Source organism: Mytilus trossulus, chromosome 2 (assembly GCF_036588685.1).
Source record: "Mytilus trossulus isolate FHL-02 chromosome 2, PNRI_Mtr1.1.1.hap1, whole genome shotgun sequence".
In the NCBI taxonomy this organism is placed as follows: Eukaryota; Metazoa; Mollusca; class Bivalvia; order Mytilida; family Mytilidae; genus Mytilus; species Mytilus trossulus.
In genome coordinates this window covers 4,112,683-4,137,252 of record NC_086374.1, presented here as the reverse complement: position 1 = coordinate 4,137,252, position 24,570 = coordinate 4,112,683, and the positions used below count along the sequence as shown (strand labels likewise).

Here is a 24,570-nt window from a genome sequence, read left to right as displayed (position 1 = left end):
ATATATATATTTGTTTATGGGCCAGCTGAAGGACGCCTTCGTGTGCGGGAGTTTCCAGCTGCATTGAAGACCTATTAGGCCGAGTTCACTTGAAACTCTACAATCGACTTCAGAGTTAATAGATTTTCACGTGAACGCACAAGAGTTGATATTCGGAACAACTCTAAGTAAGTATAGGGAAAGGCCCTGCCCAAGCATAGCAAATAAAATATTCTCATTGGTTTGGCCTAATTCAAGAGTTTCTCGAGGTTAATCCTGGCTCGGTGAGGGTTGGAACCATGGTACGAGGGGTTAACTGGAGTGGTTCTGTCAACGTATATTTGTTCCACCTAACAGAAGTTCCAGTGGAAACTTTATTATAAACAATGTCATAATACCTGTACCTGATGGAACAAATATTCTATACTATTTATTCCGTTAGGAACATCTACTGTAACATTTATTCCTGAGGAAATAATATTCCAGTATAGTTTTTCCCTTTGGAACTTATATTATGAAGGAACTTCTATTCCGTGACAGTTCAAGTAAAATCGTTTTGTTGAAACCCGAGTTAGTAAAGTTAACTCGAGAGTTTCAAGTGAACTCGTCCTTGGTGACCTTCTGCTGATGTCTGATCTTTTTCAAAAGGTTGCAAGAAACTCCCACGGGAAGTGGTCCAAAGCCTGGTGAGTATAATATGTTTCAGGTAAGAATTTATAGCAAATAAAACATGTGTTGGCTTTTTGCAAGATCTGAACTACAACTAGTTAGACTTCCATTAGATGTTATAAAACATCCAAGTTATGTATAGCCATGATAGACATTTTTAAGGTATTTTCTTTTAAACTTCACAAAGGGTTTATTTATATTAATTGGGTTATTTTGTAATATCATAGTTTTATATTTGTTTGTATTAATTACTTCTGTTAATTGCCATTTATCACAATATTCAGAGAGATTATTCAAGCTATTTTGCAGACCATTTTCGCTTTCTGATAATATGATTAAATAATCTGCAAGATTGAGGCATCCTATGACTGACTGAATTCAGTAGCTTTACGGCAGTTTTGATAATCATGAAAAATATCTGACTTAAGCATGTTAAGTCAAAAATGATCAACAGTGCTTAATAAAGAACATATAAAATAATGTGAAGCTCCTTGAATAAAGAATCTCACTGTCTTACACCTTTCTTTGAATAAAATATTTAGACTCTGGTTTAAAAGAACCAAGAGTATGATTGGATTGTGCTTGAATGTGTTTACCAAGTTGGCAACTCCTAGTTTACATGATTTATCATGACAGTGATAAGTCCTAGTCTGCAAAGAGGGTCAAAGACAAAATAACTGGCAGAACAGAAAAGGTAATTTTTATTGATTATATATTATTGTGTAAACTTTACTAAAATTGTCCGTTTATGAAATTAAAAATTATTAAGAAACTATGGTTTCAACTCCCTCAGGCAAAGTTGGCTTTAGATGAATTTGGCTATTTATTTTAGGTATTTTTTGACATACAGCTCTTCAACGGTTTCGGTACTTATAAATTCCCTCCTCTCCCATTTCTATGTAATAAAACAAAAACTTAACACATAAGTAATGATAATCATATTTTGGCATAAATAACAATTTACAATCATACATATGTCATAAATAAATTTCTCATTTAAAGTCCATATTCGTGATAAATATTAATTTCCAAAATATATAAATGCACCAGTCACTTCCCAAACAGACATCAAATTCATCAATCTGCATTATCTGAAAAAGACTAACTTCTTCTATTTAATAAGGTATAACACATGTACAAAAATATCAAATAATACAAAAATAAAATGGGCGGGAGGGTGGGTAAATTTAACGTGTTGAACTGACCAGTAAACTTTTCGAAATGACTAGGAAATATTTATGAAAATTTACCTGAAGTGAACAGGTATTTCTGTTAACCAATCAAATGCGTATAAATTACGAACGATAATTTTTTGTACAAACAGGTAACGAGTAATGTCGAAAGGTAACGAGTAATGTCGAAAGCATCCGAGATGGAATTAAGTATTTTTAATTAATTAAAAATTTACCAATTCCCTCCTCTCCCATTTCTATGTAATAAAACAAAAACTCAACACATAAGTAATGATAATCATATTTTGGCATAAATAACAATTTACAATCATACATATGTCATAAATAAATTTCTCATTTAAAGTCCATATTCTTGATAAATATTAATTTCCAAAATATATAAATGCACCAAACCAACGGCCACTATAAAGTGTACAGTATTAAAGAAAAAATTAGATTATAATATAAACATACCTGATAATACATACAACAACAGGTACTTCTGGAATCCTGCAAACTAATATAGGTTCACAGGTAAACCAGATGTAGAAGTAATGGTGTAGCCCAGCTTTCTTGACCATCATCTTCTGAAAAATAAAATTAAAAACCACAAAGTATCTTGAAAAAAAAATACATTTAAATACAACATTGTATAATTACAAATGATTAACTACACCTATAAAAAAGTTTCTTAAAACTGAAACACCAAAATAACTTAAGTGTAATGTATCTTTACAAAAACATTTACTTTTATAAATAGATCCTGGTTGCTGAACAAATTGCTTATAAGTTTTGACAAATAAAATATTTCTCTTTAAAGTAAGCTTAGCCAAAGCTTTATTACATTCTATTACAGTTTGTTTTGTGTCATCAAAATCTATAGGTCTTGGCAAAATTGCTGAAACTATTATCTTTAAAGAAGGAAAAACATTGCAAATAAAATCAATTAAATTATTATAATATTGAATAATCAATTTACTGGATAAACCATTCCCAACATCATTTGTGCCTACATGCAATAACAAATGTGTGTATTTTCTTAAAAGTGATTTGTTGTCTTTTACAAATTGATGAAGAGTGTATATATTAGCACCAGATATAGCATTGCATTCCAGCCAGTTAATGTTATTTACATATTTACAAGTAGAATCTGACAGCAACAAAACCTTATTTTTTGACACAATGTCTACAAAAAAATAAAATAAGATAAGAAAAACAAACAATATTAATTCAGAATCTCATCAGCCATAGCTCGTGAAATAGACAATTTGTCATGTAAATCAAATTCTAAATAAACTTTATATGCGTCACTACGCCAATCCCCGTGAAATTGTATCAACTCGGAAGGAACTTTCAGTGACTGTGAAAAGCCCATGTAGCCCCTCCTCTCCGAAAAGAATGAGAGGAAAATTTGGAAGAATTTAAACCACACTTTTCTAAAATGTCCCGTAGTCTTTTCTGAAAATAAGAATAACATAAATTTAACGTGTTGAACTGACCAGTAAACTTTTCGAAATGACTAGGAAATATTTATGAAAATTTACCTGAAGTGAACAGGTATTTCTGTTAACCAATCAAAAACGCGTATAAATTACGAACGATAAATTTTTGTACAAACAGGTAACGAGTAATGTCGAAAGGTAACGAGTAATGTCGAAAGCATCCGAGATGGAATTAAGTATTTTTAATTAATTAAAAATTTACCCATCTTCGGATTTCAAATGTTTGGCTTTGAGCGTTCCTGATGAAGGTAAATCCAGAAAAGCGCTTCGGACGCAAGAAATTAATAACGTGTTGTTTTCAATATTGAACACATCTTAACTTATTAAATTGCGTGGTGGAGGACACAATTTTATTCAACTCCATTGGAGGTGTGCCTACATTGGCAGAATGTATACAGATAAGAATCGATTATCCGGAACCACTACCGGAACTGGTTAAACATTTACAAATTTTCAATATGTCAGCCCCCATTCGTCGCTCATGAGCTTTTGAACATTACGATATACAAAAGGAAAATGCCGACAGATACTCGAAGGATTGGAGGTCCAGAGGAATCGTTCAGTCCTTTGGCATATACCCCAACCGATAGTACCAAAACTTTGTTGGTAAATGTAACAAATTAAACACTGGTACAAATTATTCGTTGAAGTTGATGGTTGGTCTTCCCATTAGTCCAAATAATTATGACGTCTTTGAAAGGCTCTTATAATTTTTTGTCTTCCCATGGGAATGGATATAAACTAGTGCATGTGCTCGTAAATATGCGATGATCGTGGGTCTTCCCATGGATATAAAGAAGAGCCTGTGGTCATAAAGCTTGTCCTGCAGGACTTGGTTTTCTGTTTTCATGAAACATTGTAATTATTAGAATTTCCTGAGTAACATGGGCAGAGTTCACTTGAAACTCTCAAATTAACTTTACTTACTCGGGTTTCAACAATACGATTCTACTTGAACTACACGAGTTACTTACTCGGGTTTCAACAATACGATTATACTTGAACTACACGAGTTAACCCCTCATACCCTAGTTCAAACCCTCACAAAGCCAGGGTTAAACTCGAGAAACTCTTGAATGATGCAAACCAATGAGAATGTTTAATTTTTTATGCTTGGTCAGGGCCTTACCCTAGAGTTACTAAGAGTTGTTCCGAATATCAACACTAGTGCGTTCACGTGATAATTTATTAACTCTGAAGTCGATTGTAGTGTTTCAAGTGAACTCGGCCATGGAGTAACACTTACTGATAATCAGTGAAGTCCATGTCACGCTTGGCCCCAAAGAGACCAATTCAATTGGCAATTGAATGTCAGAGCTTCATCTAATTGTAATAAATCGATCTAGGATATACAGTGTATAACTCAGAATTCTTATCACAAATTGTTAGTTAGGTTCATCATAACAAACGGACAAATATGGGGATAATTTGTTTTTTATTGATTTTTTCTACCATAATTGGGGACTTCATCCCCATAGCAATGATAGTATAGGACATCATTTAGTTTCTTCTGGTCCACCTATGCCATCTATACAGAATTTTCTTGACCATGTTGAACACATGTCGAATAAGATATGAAAAAATGTAAAACCCAATTATTTTTGTAGAATATGGATGCTCAATGAGACATTCTCTATAAAATTTCTGTTACTTATGTACCTGAACATATCTTTTTGTAGGTGTCTTCAAATGGAATTCGTAGTGATGGAAGAAAATGTGAGGATCTCAGAAAAATGTGTAAGTATTGGGGCCTTTTATAGCTGACTATGTAGTATGGGCTTTGCTTATTGTTGAAGGCCAAATGGTGATCTATAGTTGTTAAAGTCTGTGTCATTTTGGTCTTTTGTGGATAGTTGTCTCATTGGCAATCATACCACATCTTTGTTTTTATATGTAACAATTTCTTTGCCAAAACTGACAAAAAAAGTCCACAGAATACAGCTCAGTCAAAAAAGATTACAACATAAGACTCATAAATAAAAACTCATATGATGTACTCATAAAATACAATTTTTTTTCTCTGCTTGTGATAACTGTTGATTTACCAATATATATTGTCTAGTTATTTCTGTGAAAGTAAGAAAATAAAATTTGTATTTAACCGGTAACTCATTTAATAAGCTTTTCATATACAGAAGTTTCGTGTACATGTATCTTCATTATTGAGACTTTTCTTTTTCAGTTATCAAAACAGGAGTAGTAAGCCAAGCCAGAGGCTCAGCTTACATTGAACAAGGGGAGACAAAAATAATTTGTTCTGTGTAAGTATTAAACAGGAAACATATTATAGTGAAAGTGGTAGTATGGTAATAGAGACATGCCTGTCAACAAATTAAGGAGTCATTTCTGAGGTGTTTCTTATGCTTTGTTCCTGGTAACCAAGAAATGCAAAAGAACTGACGCTACATGAATTTCCTTGCATATTTCTAAGATATTTTTTGCTTTTTAATTGATTCAAACGTTATATAGTGTTAATTATTGAGTATACAGGGAATCGATATGTAAACTCTTATTAATCAAAATTTGAAATATCATCATACATTTGTATTGATCAACATAGAAGGAAAATGTGCATATTTGATAAAAATCCCGTTTCCATAATAATCATAATCTGACATACATCATTGTACATGTCAATCAGTCACATGAACATAACTGTAAATTAAAGATTGTTGTCAAAACTTAAATATTCAGCAAATTGTAAATTAAATCTCACATTTTCATGGGTTTAATAATGCTTACTTATACATGTATACATTTATCTTTATAAAATAACTTCAACTTTTCAGCTGCAATGTATAGAATAAACTTTCCTTGAATGTTATCTGAGTTATGTGTATCTCAGTTTGTTACAGATTCTCTTTCAATCAATGAAGTTTTTAGTTGTTTACATCTTTCATACCGTAATTATTTCACATGTCTTTTCCATATCAATGGAAATAAAATACAAAATAAGTTTAACATTTATATTTATTTGGTTTTCAAATTGCTAAAGAAAGCCAATGTGTAAGTAGGATATATGGTATGTTAATAGCACATGATCTTATCAAGGTCATAATATAAAATGTTATGACAGATAATTACATATAAAGTTTTAATTGGCATGACAGATTCACTGACAATGCTCTTGGCTTTATCAGGTCTGTAGTAAAAATAAAAAAGCAGTTGCAAAGGAAAACCCATATATATGTTATTCATTAAAGCTCATATAGTCTGTTTTGGGCCATAATGGTCAAAGAAATTATACATTTTATGTATTTACCTTGTGATACACATCTTTGCTATTTCTTGATGATTTTATTCAATCATGTTAAAACATTTTTCTTCTAGATATGGTCCTAGAGAAGTTGTCAGGAAAGAAGAATTCAGTATGAAGGGACAACTTACTTGTGAATTTAAATATGCCACTTTTTCGTGTAGCTACAGAAGACAACATCAACAAGACAGTGAAGAGAAAGATTTCTCTGTCCAGTTACTAGAGGCTTTAGAACCTGCTGTCTGTCTGGTAATACAACAGGGGGTCTCATTGGGGGGTTCAAGACAGTGAAGAGAAAGATTTCTCTGTCCAGTTACTAGAGGCATTAAAACCTGCTGTCTGTCTGGTAATTCAACAGGGGGTCTCATTGGGGGGTTCAGAAGACAACATCAACAAGACAGTGAAGAGAAAGATTATTCTGTCCAGTTACTAGAGGCTTTAGAACCTGAAGTCTGTCTGGTAATTCAACACAGAGGGAGGATAGGACCTTTATCAGGACTCAGGGATCAGGTGTTTTTAAGCTCAGGGTTTCATGTTTTTAAGCTCGGGATTTCAGGATCAGCACCCCTCCTATCCCACTCAACACAGTTAATAAATTAGATATCAGATATATAAGCAATTGAACACTGGGAAGTCTGAACCTATTTGATGAAATTGTAGACTGACTCGTAATATAAAATTAGTTTAAAGAATGGGGAAGGATAATTGTCCTGAAGAAATAAGACTTTTGTTCAAAATAATTATTTGTAATTGTTAGGTAATAAGAATACCATTACAGATGATTAATAAATATTGGCTTTTCTCTGTAATTCATGGATCATTACTGGATTGAACTGCTGTCCTAATTATTAGCTCACCTGGCCCGAAGGGCCAAGTGAGCTTTTCTCATCACTTGGCGTCCGTCGTCTGTCGTCGTCCGTCGTCGTCCGGCGTTAACTTTTACAAAAATCTTCTCCTCTGAAACTACTGGGCCAAATTTAACCAAACTTGGCCACAATCATCATTGAGGTATCTAGTTTGAAAATTGTGTCCGGTGACCTTGCCAACCAACCAAGATGGCCGCCATGGCTAAAAATAGAACATAGGGGTAAAATGCAGTTTTTGGCTTATAACTCAAAAACCAAAGCATTTAGAGCAAATCTGACATGGGGTAAAATTGATTATCAGGTTAAGATCTATCTGCCTTGAAATTTTCAGATGAATCTGACATTCCTTTGTTAGGTTGCTGCCCCTGAATCAGTAATTTTAAGGAAATTTTGCTGTTTTTGGTTATTATCTTGAATATTATTATAGATAGAGAAAAACTGTAAACAGCAATAATGTTCATCAAAGTAAGATCTACAAATAAGTCAACATGACCAAAATGGTCAGTTGACCACTGTAGGAGTTATTGCCCTTTATAGTCAATTTTTAACCATTTTACGTAAATCTTAGTTATCTTTTAGAAAAATCTTCTCCTCTGAAACTACTGGGCCAAATTAATTGAAACTTGGCCACAATCATCTTTGGGGTGTCTAGTATAAAAATTGTGTCCGGTAACTTGGCCAACCAACCAAGATGGCGGCCATGGCTAAAAATAGAACATGGGAGTAAAATGCAGTTTTTGGCTTATAACCCAAAAAACAAAGCATTAAGAGCAAATCTGACAGAGTTGAAATTGTTGATCAGGTCAAGATCTATCTGCCCAGGAATTTTCAGATGAATCGGATCATAGGTTGTTAGGTTGCTGCCCCTAAATTGGTAATTTTGAGGAAATTTTGCTGTTTTTTTGTTATTATCTTGAATATTATTATAGATAGAGATAAACTGTAAACAGCAATAATGTACAGTAAAGTAAGAACTAAAAATGAGTCAACATGGCCAAAATAGTCAATTGACCCCCTGAGGAGTTATTGCCCTTCATAGTCATTTTTTAACAATTTTCACAAAATTTGTAGATTTTCACTAACATTTTCCACAGAAACTACTGTTATAGATAGAGATAATTGTAAGCAGCAAAAATGTTTAGTAAAGTAAGATCTTCAAACACATCACCATCACCAAAACACAATTTTGTCATGAATTCATTTGTGTACAATGTTTAATATTAACATAGACCAAGGTGAGCGACACAGGCTCTTTAGAGCCTCTAGTTTATAAAATATTAAAAGGTTAGTACTCTTTTAAATGTGATTAATTCAGAACTTTTGTTTTTAAACAAATAGATGTGTAGTAACTGTGGTTATCATCCATTTGACAGCAATCTATAAAATGTCTATGACAAATGTTTAATGTTGTGAGTTTTGTTTCAGCACAAGTTTCCCAAAGCTCAGGTTAACATCTTTGTAGAAGTGTTACAGAATGATGGCTGTGGTGAGTGATAATGTAATCATGACAGATTGATATACAGTTCAACGCATTACTTTTCTATAATATTATTTACACTTGAATTTAATATACCCTATAATATAAAAATATTGCCACTATTGCATTTGGTATGACACAATGAGGGACATTTCTTGGACTGGAATATTGAAATTTTCTATAAAAGGCTGTACTCTCTGAAATTCACTGGTCAAATAAAATCTGTCGGATGTATATGGACCATAATTTGCTATTGGGCTCGTTTCCTATAACTATAGAAAAGTGATAAAATTGTGAATTACTGTAAGAAAAGTTGTAACTACATCTAAAGATGCCATTATTTTTATCAACATACAAGTGTATGCTACTCTTCCCTAGAAAAAAAATTGAAATATACAATTTCAAAGATTCTACAACCGTATTTTTGTGTCGTTTCTCGCGTTACTTTTTGCTTCCGAAGAGCATAACGCTGACTGATTTATAGATAATCGTCACTGGCAGATTCGTAACTTTTGCTTACAAATAACAAAGAACATTGACCAATAAGAATAGTCAGAAGAAAATGCCGAGAACTATAAGTATTTATGTAGCAGATGTAAGAACAGTGGCGTGACTTTTGTGTCCGATTTCGTAACGTAAATTTTAGATGATGTAATCTGCTTTGTTGTAATAGAATTCTTAAAAACAATATGCAAATATGAACTCTCGCGAGATGTTCAAACAGGTAAATCAGAGATAATTTACATTCTTGTTTTGATCTTCGTAATAATTAAGTAAGAAAATGACGTTATCGTTATGCGTTACATTTCACACGAAACAGAAGTCCAGTTATTTATTAAAATTGTTTTTGTCCTTAAGTTCTAATCATTTCCGGTCATACGTGAAACATGTGACTAACATGTGTTCACGCCCTTACAGCCGGACATATGATATACTAGTTCTAAACATTGTTTTTGTTTCCAACGGGATGTTAGCAAACATAATCTGTAGACTTGTTTCGACTTGTTTAAAAAAGGAAAATACAGTTTTCAAAGAGATTGCGCCGGGGGTCTATTATTTTTCCTATGTGCATAATGTTACATACGATCTTGTGTGAAATTAAATGCCCAATGACTTGACAAAATCGATTTCAGATTTGACCGACGTTTAAACACACTACGTTTCCCAATAACGATGTAAAGGGTCCTTGGAAAATTCAATCGAAATTACGTCTCTTATCATGGTGCCGATGTTCGTTGGATTGATTTTGCTTCAGCAGTAAATATTACTAGATATTTTAGGTGAATAAAGATAATTAAATGAAAAATGCATGATAATATACCGTTACACTTGGAATGTACAAAGTTAGTAACTTTGTCACAATTTTTAATTAAATTTTTTTATTCATGTTCTGCAAACACTTTTCAGAAGCGCAATAAACTTGTCAAAGGAAAAGTAAACTTTTACCAGGCATGACTTGAAAGGAAGTACTTTATTGATTTTAGCCCACTAAAGTAGGTTAAAATGTGGAAACCATGTAGATGGTGTACAGGTCACAAATATCACATGGTGCCTATTTTAAAGATTTTAATTCCAAGTTAAAAGTTTTTTTCTTTACTGGATTTAAAGAATTTTACATTGCCAATGATTTGGAATAAATTTTATATAACTGGAATTTCAAAACCAAATATAAATATATTTTTTCGGCCAAAACATCAAGATACAACGATTATGGTATCCTGTATCAATGAAGAAAATATGGAAAATTCTGAATAAATTTTACTAATTGTTTTCAAAACAAGCTCATATTTAGGAGTTTTATAATACTGTTACATTTAAGATGGATTTTAAGAAAAAGTATACTGTTCAGATTATTTTAAGCAGATTTTGCAATAAAATAAAACTAAAAAAATGCTTTCGGTTTCTTATGGTTTCCTGTCACGTTTAAAAAAAACTTTAATATAACATTGAAAATAGATTTTAAATATTAACATGAAGCAAGTAACACTAGTAATGGTGTTTATTTATGCCTTTTGAATTATATTGTGCAAAATATAGAAAATAAAGATTGGTTTCCTGTTTGGTTTCCTGTCACGTAAACGGTGAATCAAAATGTATTAATTTTTTCTCGAAAAACTCAATTGTTCCATTCAAACTATTTTAATACCAACACAACCCACAAAATAAAAGTTAAAATTTTAGAACTTATAAAAAAGGATACAAAAAGAAACCATGTTAATGAACAAGAAACCAACTCATAAAAAAAAATGATTTATAATTTATATGCTTCATACTTGTTCCGGACATGTTAATAAGCACTTGAAATAGGGTTAAGACTTATGACATTTATAAGAGTCTTTGTTTTTTTCAAAGCTTTTCATTATTTTAAAGCTAATATATTAGCTTTGAGAACCCAAAATTGATAAAACTGTACCTGCTATAATGTCAGCTGCTGTGCAAAATGTTTTTCTTTTGAGATATGATATTTTCGCACAACGAAATGTCTCACCAATCCGTTTACACTTTTTCGTCACATATCAGAATTCGGATTAAATGATTGATTAGAAGATCAGATATTTTCGCATACAGTTGAACATACATATTTAATCCTAAATAATTCTTATAAAGATTTCCGCGTAAAAATTGAGATACAAGATTTTTGCATAACAGTGACGATATACATCAGACACATGCTCTATGACATATTCATGCCAAAGGTTATATTAACTAGTATACCTTTCTATTACTATCATACAATGGCTCTATGACATGGTCATGCCAAAGGTTATATTAACTAGTATACCTTTCTATTACTATCATACAATGGCTCTATGACATAGTCATACCAAAGGTTATATTAACTAGTATACCTTTCTATTACTATCATACAATGGCTCTATGACATAGTCATGCCAAAGGTTATATTAACTAGTATACCTTTCTATTACTATCATACAATGGCTCTATGACATAGTCATGCCAAAGGTTATATTAACTAGTATACCTTTCTATTACTATCATACAATGGCTCTATGACATAGTCATGCTAAAGGTTATATTAACTAGTATACCTTTCTATTACTATCATACAATGGCTCTATGACATAGTCATGCCAAAGGTTATATTAACTAGTATACCTTTCTATTACTATCATACAATGGCTCTATGACATAGTCATGCCAAAGGTTATATTAACTAGTATACCTTTCTATTACTATCATACAATGGCTCTATGACATAGTCATGCTAAAGGTTATATTAACTAGTATACCTTTCTATTACTATCATACAATGGCTCTATGACATAGTCATGCCAAAGGTTATATTAACTAGTATACCTTTCTATTACTATCATACAATGGCTCTATGACATAGTCATGCCAAAGGTTATATTAACTAGTATACCTTTCTATTACTATCATACAATGGCTCTATGACATAGTCATGCCAAAGGTTATATTAACTAGTATACCTTTCTATTACTATCATACAATGGCTCTATGACATAGTCATGCCAAAGGTTATATTAACTAGTATACCTTTCTATTACTATCATACAATGGCTCTATGACATAGTCATGCCAAAGGTTATATTAACTAGTATACCTTTCTATTACTATCATACAATGGCTCTATGACATAGTCATACCAAAGGTTATATTAACTAGTATACCTTTCTATTACTATCATACAATGGCTCTATGACATAGTCATGCCAAAGGTTATATTAACTAGTATACCTTTCTATTACTATCATACAATGGCTCTATGACATAGTCATGCCAAAGGTTATATTAACTAGTATACCTTTCTATTACTATCATACAATGGCTCTATGACATAGTCATACCAAAGGTTATATTAACTAGTATACCTTTCTATTACTATCATACAATGGCTCTATGACATAGTCATGCCAAAGGTTATATTAACTAGTATACCTTTCTATTACTATCATACAATGGCTCTATGACATAGTCATGCTAAAGGTTATATTAACTAGTATACCTTTCTATTACTATCATACAATGGCTCTATGACATAGTCATGCCAAAGGTTATATTAACTAGTATACCTTTCTATTACTATCATACAATGGCTCTATGACATATTCATGCTAAAGGTTATATTAACTAGTATACCTTTCTATTACTATCATACAATGGCTCTATGACATAGTCATGCTAAAGGTTATATTAACTAGTATACCTTTCTATTACTATCATACAATGGCTCTATGACATAGTCATGCCAAAGGTTACTAGTATACCTTTCTATTACTATCATACAATGGCTCTATGACATAGTCATACCAAAGGTTATATTAACTAGTATACCTTTCTATTACTATCATACAATGGCTCTATGACATAGTCATGCCAAAGGTTATATTAACTAGTATACCTTTCTATTACTATCATACAATGGCTCTATGACATAGTCATGCTAAAGGTTATATTAACTAGTATACCTTTCTATTACTATCATACAATGGCTCTATGACATAGTCATACCAAAGGTTATATTAACTAGTATACCTTTCTATTACTATCATACAATGGCTCTATGACATAGTCATGCCAAAGGTTATATTAACTAGTATACCTTTCTATTACTATCATACAATGGCTCTATGACATAGTCATGCTAAAGGTTATATTAACTAGTATACCTTTCTATTACTATCATACAATGGCTCTATGACATAGTCATGCCAAAGGTTATATTAACTAGTATACCTTTCTATTACTATCATACAATGGCTCTATGACATATTCATGCTAAAGGTTATATTAACTAGTATACCTTTCTATTACTATCATACAATGGCTCTATGACATATTCATGCTAAAGGTTATATTAACTAGTATACCTTTCTATTACTATCATACAATGGCTCTATGACATAGTCATGCCAAAGGTTATATTAACTAGTATACCTTTCTATTACTATCATACAATGGCTCTATGACATAGTCATGCTAAAGGTTATATTAACTAGTATACCTTTCTATTACTATCATACAATGGCTCTATGACATAGTCATGCTAAAGGTTATATTAACTAGTATACCTTTCTATTACTATCATACAATGGCTCTATGACATAGTCATGCTAAAGGTTATATTAACTAGTATACCTTTCTATTACTATCAGACGATGGCTCTATGACATAGTCATGCCAAAGGTTATATTAACTAGTATACCTTTCTATTACTATCATACAATGGCTCTATGACATAGTCATGCTAAAGGTTATATTAACTAGTATACCTTTCTATTACTATCAGACGATGGCTCTATGACATAGTCATGCCAAAGGTTATATTAACTAGTATACCTTTCTATTACTATCATACAATGGCTCTATGACATAGTCATGCTAAAGGTTATATTAACTAGTATACCTTTCTATTACTATCAGACGATGGCTCTATGACATAGTCATGCCAAAGGTTATATTAACTAGTATACCTTTCTATTACTATCATACAATGGCTCTATGACATAGTCATACCAAAGGTTATATTAACTAGTATACCTTTCTATTACTATCAGACAATGGCTCTATGACATAGTCATGCCAAAGGTTATATTAACTAGTATACCTTTCTATTACTATCATACAATGGCTCTATGACATAGTCATGCTAAAGGTTATATTAACTAGTATACCTTTCTATTACTATCATACAATGGCTCTATGACATAGTCATGCTAAAGGTTATATTAACTAGTATACCTTTCTATTACTATCATACAATGGCTCTATGACATAGTCATGCTAAAGGTTATATTAACTAGTATACCTTTCTATTACTATCAGACGATGGCTCTATGACATAGTCATGCCAAAGGTTATATTAACTAGTATACCTTTCTATTACTATCATACAATGGCTCTATGACATATTCATGCTAAAGGTTATATTAACTAGTATACCTTTCTATTACTATCATACAATGGCTCTATGACATAGTCATGCCAAAGGTTATATTAACTAGTATACCTTTCTATTACTATCATACAATGGCTCTATGACATAGTCATGCTAAAGGTTATATTAACTAGTATACCTTTCTATTACTATCATACAATGGCTCTATGACATAGTCATGCCAAAGGTTATATTAACTAGTATACCTTTCTATTACTATCATACAATGGCTCTATGACATAGTCATGCCAAAGGTTATATTAACTAGTATACCTTTCTATTACTATCATACAATGGCTCTATGACATAGTCATGCCAAAGGTTATATTAACTAGTATACCTTTCTATTACTATCATACAATGGCTCTATGACATATTCATGCTAAAGGTTATATTAACTAGTATACCTTTCTATTACTATCATACAATGGCTCTATGACATAGTCATACCAAAGGTTATATTAACTAGTATACCTTTCTATTACTATCATACAATGGCTCTATGACATAGTCATGCCAAAGGTTATATTAACTAGTATACCTTTCTATTACTATCATACAATGGCTCTATGACATATTCATGCTAAAGGTTATATTAACTAGTATACCTTTCTATTACTATCATACAATGGCTCTATGACATAGTCATGCCAAAGGTTATATTAACTAGTATACCTTTCTATTACTATCATACAATGGCTCTATGACATAGTCATGCTACAGGTTATATTAACTAGTATACCTTTCTATTACTATCATACAATGGCTCTATGACATATTCATGCCAAAGGTTATATTAACTAGTATACCTTTCTATTACTATCATACAATGGCTCTATGACATAGTCATGCCAAAGGTTATATTAACTAGTATACCTTTCTATTACTATCATACAATGGCTCTATGACATAGTCATGCCAAAGGTTATATTAACTAGTATACCTTTCTATTACTATCATACAATGGCTCTATGACATAGTCATGCCAAAGGTTATATTAACTAGTATACCTTTCTATTACTATCATACAATGGCTCTATGACATAGTCATGCCAAAGGTTATATTAACTAGTATACCTTTCTATTACTATCATACAATGGCTCTATGACATAGTCATGCCAAAGGTTATATTAACTAGTATACCTTTCTATTACTATCATACAATGGCTCTATGACATAGTCATGCCAAAGGTTATATTAACTAGTATACCTTTCTATTACTATCATACAATGGCTCTATGACATAGTCATGCCAAAGGTTATATTAACTAGTATACCTTTCTATTACTATCATACAATGGCTCTATGACATAGTCATGCCAAAGGTTATATTAACTAGTATACCTTTCTATTACTATCAGACGATGGCTCTATGACATAGTCATGCCAAAGGTTATATTAACTAGTATACCTTTCTATTACTATCATACAATGGCTCTATGACATAGTCATGCCAAAGGTTATATTAACTAGTATACCTTTCTATTACTATCAGACAATGGCTCTATGACATAGTCATGCCAAAGGTTATATTAACTAGTATACCTTTCTATTACTATCATACAATGGCTCTATGACATAGTCATGCCAAAGGTTATATTAACTAGTATACCTTTCTATTACTATCATACAATGGCTCTATGACATAGTCATGCCAAAGGTTATATTAACTAGTATACCTTTCTATTACTATCATACAATGGCTCTATGACATAGTCATGCCAAAGGTTATATTAACTAGTATACCTTTCTATTACTATCATACAATGGCTCTATGACATAGTCATGCCAAAGGTTATATTAACTAGTATACCTTTCTATTATTATCATACAATGGCTCTATGACATAGTCATGCCAAAGGTTATATTAACTAGTATACCTTTCTATTACTATCATACAATGGCTCTATGACATAGTCATGCCAAAGGTTATATTAACTAGTATACCTTTCTATTACTATCATACAATGGCTCTATGACATAGTCATGCCAAAGGTTATATTAACTAGTATACCTTTCTATTACTATCATACAATGGCTCTATGACATAGTCATGCCAAAGGTTATATTAACTAGTATACCTTTCTATTACTATCATACAATGGCTCTATGACATAGTCATGCCAAAGGTTATATTAACTAGTATACCTTTCTATTACTATCATACAATGGCTCTATGACATAGTCATGCCAAAGGTTATATTAACTAGTATACCTTTCTATTACTATCATACAATGGCTCTATGACATAGTCATGCCAAAGGTTATATTAACTAGTATACCTTTCTATTACTATCATACAATGGCTCTATGACATGGTCATGCCAAAGGTTATATTAACTAGTATACCTTTCTATTACTATCATACAATGGCTCTATGACATAGTCATGCCAAAGGTTATATTAACTAGTATACCTTTCTATTACTATCATACAATGGCTCTATGACATAGTCATGCCAAAGGTTATATTAACTAGTATACCTTTCTATTACTATCATACAATGGCTCTATGACATATTCATGCCAAAGGTTATATTAACTAGTATACCTTTCTATTACTATCATACAATGGCTCTATGACATAGTCATGCCAAAGGTTATATTAACTAGTATACCTTTCTATTACTATCATACAATGGCTCTATGACATAGTCATGCCAAAGGTTATATTAACTAGTATACCTTTCTATTACTATCATACAATGGCTCTATGACATAGTCATACCAAAGGTTATATTAACTAGTATACCTTTCTATTACTATCATACAATGGCTCTATGACATAGTCATGCTAAAGGTTATATTAACTAGTATACCTTTCTATTACTATCATACAATGGCTCTATGACATAGTCATGCCAAAGGTTATATTAACTAGTATACCTTTCTATTACTATCAGACAATGGCTCTATGACATAGTCATGCCATAACTAGTATACCTTTCTATTACTATCATACAATGGCTCTATGACATAGTCATGCCAAAGGTTATATTAACTAGTATACCTTTCTATTACTATCATACAATGGCTCTATGACATAGTCATGCTAAAGGTTATATTAACTAGTATACCTTTCTATTACTATCATACAATGGCTCTATGACATAGTCATGCCAAAGGTTATATTAACTAGTATACCTTTCTATTACTATCATACAATGGCTCTATGACATAGTCATGCCAAAGGTTATATTAACTAGTATACCTTTCTATTACTATCAGACAATGGCTCTATGACATAGTCATGCCAAAGGTTATATTAACTAGTATACCTTTCTATTACTATCAGACAATGGCTCTATGACATAGTCATGCCATAACTAGTATACCTTTCTATTACTATCATACAATGGCTCTATGACATATTCATGCCAAAGGTTATATTAACTAGTATACCTTTCTATTACTATCATACAATGGCTCTATGACATAGTCATGCCAAAGGTTATATTAACTAGTATACCTTTCTATTACTATCATACAATGGCTCTATGACATAGTCATGCCAAAGGTTATATTAACTAGTATACCTTTCTATTACTATCATACAATGGCTCTATGACATAGTCATGCCAAAGGTTATATTAACTAGTATACCTTTCTATTACTATCATACAATGGCTCTATGACATAGTCATGCCAAAGGTTATATTAACTAGTATACCTTTCTATTACTATCATACAATGGCTCTATGACATAGTCATGCCAAAGGTTATATTAACTAGTATACCTTTCTATTACTATCATACAATGGCTCTATGACATAGTCATGCCAAAGGTTATATTAACTAGTATACCTTTCTATTACTATCATACAATGGCTCTATGACATATTCATGCCAAAGGTTATATTAACTAGTATACCTTTCTATTACTATCATACAATGGCTCTATGACATAGTCATGCCAAAGGTTATATTAACTAGTATACCTTTCTATTACTATCATACAATGGCTCTATGACATAGTCATGCCAAAGGTTATATTAACTAGTATACCTTTCTATTACTATCAGACGATGCATAAGGTGGTCAGATGGATACATAATTATTGCAACCAACCCCTATTTCAAATTTTGTTAACCTACAATAGTTTTTGATAAACAGACCTCATTATTACCTTATTTAAAAAAAAGTAAAAAGAAAAAGAGAGTGTGCAAAATTAAATAAATTACAAAAACACTCACAAGTGTTTAGTTGATTCTTCAGTGTTCAAATTTTAGAGCCAAAGTCTTAAAAAACTTTAAAGTGAGATGAAGTTTGAGGTTCTAAACAAAGAGGGGAGAAAGTCCAGTTGTTAAAAGTATTGGCAAAAATGAATACAATACAAGTTACAGTGGCTATTCTGATTAAAACTATGAATAAATGATAAGTTACGGTAAGGAAAGAAAACAAATTTTTGCTGCTTGACTGAGTGATGAAAGATTACTGTGGATTCATTTATTTTCGTGGGTACCAATTTTCGTGGATTGAGGAAAACTTCCATATTCGTGGATATTTAATTTCGTGGTTTTCGCAAAGTCTACACTCATTCCTTTACAAAATTTGTATTTCGTTGTACATTTGAATTCGTGGTTCTCCTGTACCCACGAAATCCACGAAAATTGGTATCCAACGAATATTAATGAATCCACAGTAATTTGTTTATTTTACATACTTTAATTGCTTTGAATTTGATATATTGACATATTTGAATATTTTAGATTTCATGCATCATGTAATAAATGTTTTAATATCTTTCAGCATTAGCAGCTTCTATAACTTGTGCATCAATGGCCTTAGCAGATGCTGGAATAGAGGTTTATGATTTGGTAATAGGTTGTTCCATGGTGAGTTGTGCTTTAATGATATATACTGGATCTTTGGTGTAATCATAATTATGCTTACTTGTTAAGTTTGAGGTCAGTCCATGGTTACACCAAAAAAGATAGATTTTTTTAATATCCCTAAAACAAAAGTTATATTTTGTTCAAAAGAAATTTAGTGGATTTAGATAAGGGGTATTGATATAAACAGGTGAAGTAATAGAAAGTTGAAGTCATTACACTTAGAAGATCAATTGGTTGCAATTTGTGTTTCCATCTTTTGACAATATAAGTTAGGTTATACCAGGGTGCTTTTGTCTGGCTCCTGTCTAAATTGTTTAGCAAATACATTTTTTAATCAAATGAATTATTCTCCTGTTTGAGAGGCAGAGTTATCCATATCGAATTTGCCATCCAAAGGATTGGCATACTTTTAAAATTACTTGCATTTGCTTGACATCACTGACTTATTTCCAAAGGCAGTTACTCCATCTATAGATTTGCAGTTTTCTACCAAAAATCTATAAAAGTGAAAAACAAAACTTCATATTTGATCAGCAGCTTGACTGAGAGAGGTTGTAATGTTTGACATTTTTTCCAGTCTGATATACTTGATGAACACAATGAATTGATATTTCTGTCATACCAGGTCAAGAGTATGTTTTTGTAAGAATAATCTGGCACCTGTCTTATAGTCATGGTTACAGCAAGACACAGAGAAAGAGCTGTGAAAACATTGCCTTAAATGTGATATTTGAATTGTCTACTGAAACATTGGCTCCCTAATGATATTATATGATAGATTTTTATTGTCATCTTTATTGCAGAAAATTCATGAAGACAAAGTTCTAACAGATCCTACAGTCAATGAAGAATATGACAGTCAGGTAAGCTGCAAAGGATTGTTGTCTTTTTGTTATATTTGGTAGTTACTGGCAATTTTTTGCCCCATGACTTCACAGGTATGGAAAACATAGGAATTATTTTCCTTTATTTTACAGATTGGACAAATTATTTTGCAATAAACTTTTACATACAGTCTGTGATTAATTTTTTTCAATAACTTTGTGAAATCTTCATGAGCTGTTACAATAGTTTGACAGAATTTCTTCAAAATAAAGAAATAGAAAATTTAAAGGCGTTTCCCTATTTAACCTATAATTGGACATTTTTGGATGTCAACATTACAATTTTTCACTGACAGAACCATTCACTGGCAAGACACAGGGTTCTAACTACCCTTTTTGAACTTTTCATATTTATATTATGAGACATAGTGTTGCATTCAAAGGCTGTTTGGCATGTTGTTATATATATGGAACAAATAGGTATTTAAAATATTTGCAGTACCATTCTATGTACATTTGATTGCCAAAAGTAGTAATTATCTCTTTGATTGGAAAAGGTAGTTATTATCTCTAGTTGGGTGATATGAATAAACTAGGTAGAACAATGTCCAGTCTTCTGTGTAAATTATTAAAGTTGAGCATTAGAATTCAATCTACGTAATATTTAACTTTGTTATTATATTTGTAGAATAGTAAAGAACTAAATCATGGTAGTATAACAATAGGATTTATGCCTTCATTAAATCAGATATCTGCTATAACATCTAAAGGAGAAATTCAGATTGACTTTCTTAAAAGAGTAAGTATCTGTTGTGAATTAAGGAGTTTGAAACATTTGTATGTCCCCCTCACTCAGTTACTTAGACATATTGTTATCATCATCCATTATTCTGTCTATTTGAAATTCAGCAGTAGTCAAGACTTTCGTACTCAATAAAGTACTTCTCGCGGGAATTCTCGCTACATTGAAGACCCATTGGTTGCCTTCGGCTGTTGTTTGCTCTATGGTCGGGTGGTTGTCGCTTTGACATATTCACCATTTCCTTTCTCGATTTTACTTATATTAGTTGAATTTTGGTCCTAAGTGGGTAATTATGAGTTACAAAATTGGCTGTATTTTATTATTGTGACCTTAGAAATCTGATTAAAATACATTATCTTCTTTTTGTCAAACTTGATTTCATTATGAAGCATACAAAACGCCTAAAATCTTTTGATGGGAACGATTGACATAGGAAGTAGACATATAACATCAAACTGTGTAGAGTCAAAACAAGAATAACAAAGGTTCATTTGTTATTATTACATTGAAATTGAAAACTTTAGTTGATATCAAACATAATCCTATCATTACTCATTATGAATTTAATAATTAATGGTAAGTTATAGATCTAGTAAGTTTACCTTTGGTTTAATATGTTCAACTTTTCATGGAAACACAGCCCTTGCACTTGAATGAACATTTTATGAGTCAGCTTTAAATTAATCCCATATCAGGTTTAAGTTTTTGTTAAGGTAGTTTTTCATGAAGTCGTGGTACACATATTTATTATGATATGAATCCCTTTAATGGCCCATTTTTTATGCCCTATGTATGGCCATTATGTTTTCTTGTGCGGCATCCGTCTGTGCGTTCGTTTGTCCATTCATCTGTCCTTTCCTTCTGCTTCAGGTTAAAGTTTTTGGTTGGTTCAGGTAGATTTTGATGAAGTTGAAATCCAATCAACTTGAAACTTGCCAAATTAGAGATTTTCCCCAATTTTCAGGGTCCACTGAACATGAAAAAATGATAATGCAGATGGGGCATCAGTATACTAGGGACACATTCTTGTTTTTATATAAAATACCATTGCCACTGGACATAAAGCAACCAAAAATTAACCAATTAATTAATTTTAATACCAAATTATCATTTTGAGCAATTCAAACTTATTTATATTGCTCATAAATATGTTTTTATTGTTTGCTGGAAATGTTTTGTCTATTAGTCACAGTACTGTTCTGCCTTAAAGACATATACATGTAAACATTTTTTATGCCCCAACAAGGGGCATAATGTTTTTAGCGGTCAGTGCATCCGCCCTTCCGTCTGTTCAGCTTCAGTTTTAAAGTTTTTAGTCAAGGTTCAGGTTAAAGTTTTTGGTCTGACAAGGTAGTTGAAATCCAATCAACTTGAAACTTAGTAACCATGATATGATCTTTCCAATTTCATCATACCTGCCAACATTTCAAAATGCCCATGGGGGTTTTGCGTGCAAGATGGCTGTCATAGTCCTAAAAAACCTTCAAGGGGGCCTTCAAATACAATTTTAATTTGTTTTTTGGCTTCTTTATACTTTTACAAGCCTAATGTCATTATAGAATTAATTGTAATATTTAAAATTTCAATTTGGGAGCCTCCATGGGGGAAATCCCCCGCAAATAGTGACAGTTGGCAGGTATGTTTAATGCCAAATTCATGTTATTGTTTAACTATTTCAGGCAATGTCAAGTTGTGTTGAAGCTTGTCAGAAGATTTATCCAGCAATGCAGCAGACTTTACACACTTCTATAAAAGACAAATTAACTGCCAGTGAAAGATGATAATCACCATGTTTAAAACATGTTTATCATTAAGACTTTTTATGAAGCGGCACTTGTGTAGAAAACAATTATAAAGAAGAATTGTTATGTTGGAAATATCATGGAATACATGACTAAGAAGAATTTTTGTGTTGGAAATATCTTATGGAATACAAGACTGAAGAAGGAGCTAATTGATTTAGCTTTGCAGGAATTAGAAACGAAAGTGTGGCTCCACTCTCAAATGTCACATTTGTCTTGTTTTCATCCAAGTTATTACAATGTCTTCATTCTATTATATGGTGAATTAGGTTTCAAGCATGTTCAGCTAAGTTGTAGCTAAATTTAGTCATTTTTCTAAATAAAATTATGTAGACTGTTATTAAACATGTAGTTTTCTATTTTTTATATAAGACAATAAAGGTAAAAAGTACTCCTACTAGCCACATGGAAAGCTTTTGGAAAAAAACACAGAACATAGAATTGTTGACAATGAGTAAATACACATATATTTCGAAACTACTACATCAAAGAAGAGCACATGTCTATCTGTTAGACGTTGACTGTCTGTTTCCTGTCTGTTCAATGATTAAAATAACACTATGCCAATTTTATCAAATTGAGCATGATATCAGAGATACAGATTTTATTCAGATTTGATGGTTTTGACATTTACTGTTCAAGAGTTATGACTCTAACTTACCTAAATAAATTGATTTGTTAATTCATCATGTTTTTTTCCCCTGAATATGTTTATATACTTGAATGGCTAAGATAATACCGTACATGGACTTTCTTTTGCTTTGTCTTGCCTATCAACTGATCCTTATTCTGCGGATGTGACCTGACATTTTTTACAATTCTGAGGGATCACATGTCATTGAAAACCACTGAAATTGCGAAAATGACCAGTTTTCACCTGGAATTTTATAAAAGTAAACCATTATAGGTCAAGGTACGACCATTAAAGTTTTTCTCAAATTTAGAATTTATCTCCCCATTACGCCACCAATTTTATTCAAACATGAAAATGGAAGCTGTAAAGAAGATAGTTTGGATAATACCCTATCAATTTAGCTCTTGAAACCTGATTAATTTATCCACATAACATTCTTACAATCCAATCATTGTTGTATTAAGGTAGTTATATTAAGTTATATAGAAAACAAGAATGTGTACATAGTACATGGATGCCCCACTCACACTATAATTTTCTGTGTTGGGTGGACCGTGAAATTGGGGTTTGGCATTAAAATAAGAAAGCTCATAGCATAGGGAACATGTATAGTAAGTTTCAAGTTGATTTGACCAAAAACTTTATCTTGAAACTTGCACTTTCGTTTTCTATGTCCAGTGAACCATGAAATTGGTGTCAAAAAACTAATTTTGCATGACAATTAGAAAATCATAGTATAGGGAGCGTGTATACCAAGATGTATACAAATTTCAAGTTGATTGGACGTCAACTTCATCAAAAACTACCTAGACCAAAAACTTGACAGACAAAC

General features: G+C 31.8%; 1 protein-coding gene across 3 annotated transcripts; it reads left to right on the top strand.

Moving 5' to 3' along the window:
* Nucleotides 1–1,203: 1,203 nt before the first annotated feature.
* Nucleotides 1,204–23,449, top strand: LOC134706306 (exosome complex component MTR3-like). 3 transcript variants are annotated; one of them, XM_063565131.1, is made up of 9 exons: nt 1,204–1,342; nt 5,002–5,059; nt 5,505–5,583; nt 6,653–6,827; nt 8,870–8,930; nt 19,591–19,676; nt 20,480–20,539; nt 21,189–21,299; nt 22,982–23,449. In XM_063565131.1, exons 2-9 carry the CDS (start codon nt 5,056–5,058, stop codon nt 23,081–23,083), a joined length of 678 nt encoding a protein of 225 aa, XP_063421201.1. In that variant the 5' UTR covers nt 1,204–1,342; nt 5,002–5,055; the 3' UTR covers nt 23,084–23,449. The 3 variants fall into 3 exon arrangements, with proteins under 3 accessions (XP_063421201.1, XP_063421200.1, XP_063421199.1); XM_063565130.1 differs by lacking the exon at nt 1,204–1,342 and adding an exon at nt 3,530–3,570; XM_063565129.1 differs by lacking the exon at nt 1,204–1,342 and adding an exon at nt 3,746–3,928.
* Nucleotides 23,450–24,570: the final 1,121 nt, after the last annotated feature.

What these genes read in the sequence shown, in the direction of transcription:
- LOC134706306 (XM_063565129.1), top strand. Translation starts at nt 3,839, where the DNA reads ATGCCGACAGATACTCGAAGGATTGGAGGTCCAGAGGAATCGTTCAGT. An exon ending in ATAGTACCAAAACTTTGTTG is followed by an intron (nt 3,929 to 5,001) that starts GTAAATGTAACA and finishes ATCTTTTTGTAG; the next exon opens with GTGTCTTCAAATGGAATTCG. An exon ending in ACAAAAATAATTTGTTCTGT is followed by an intron (nt 5,584 to 6,652) that starts GTAAGTATTAAA and finishes TTTTTCTTCTAG; the next exon opens with ATATGGTCCTAGAGAAGTTG.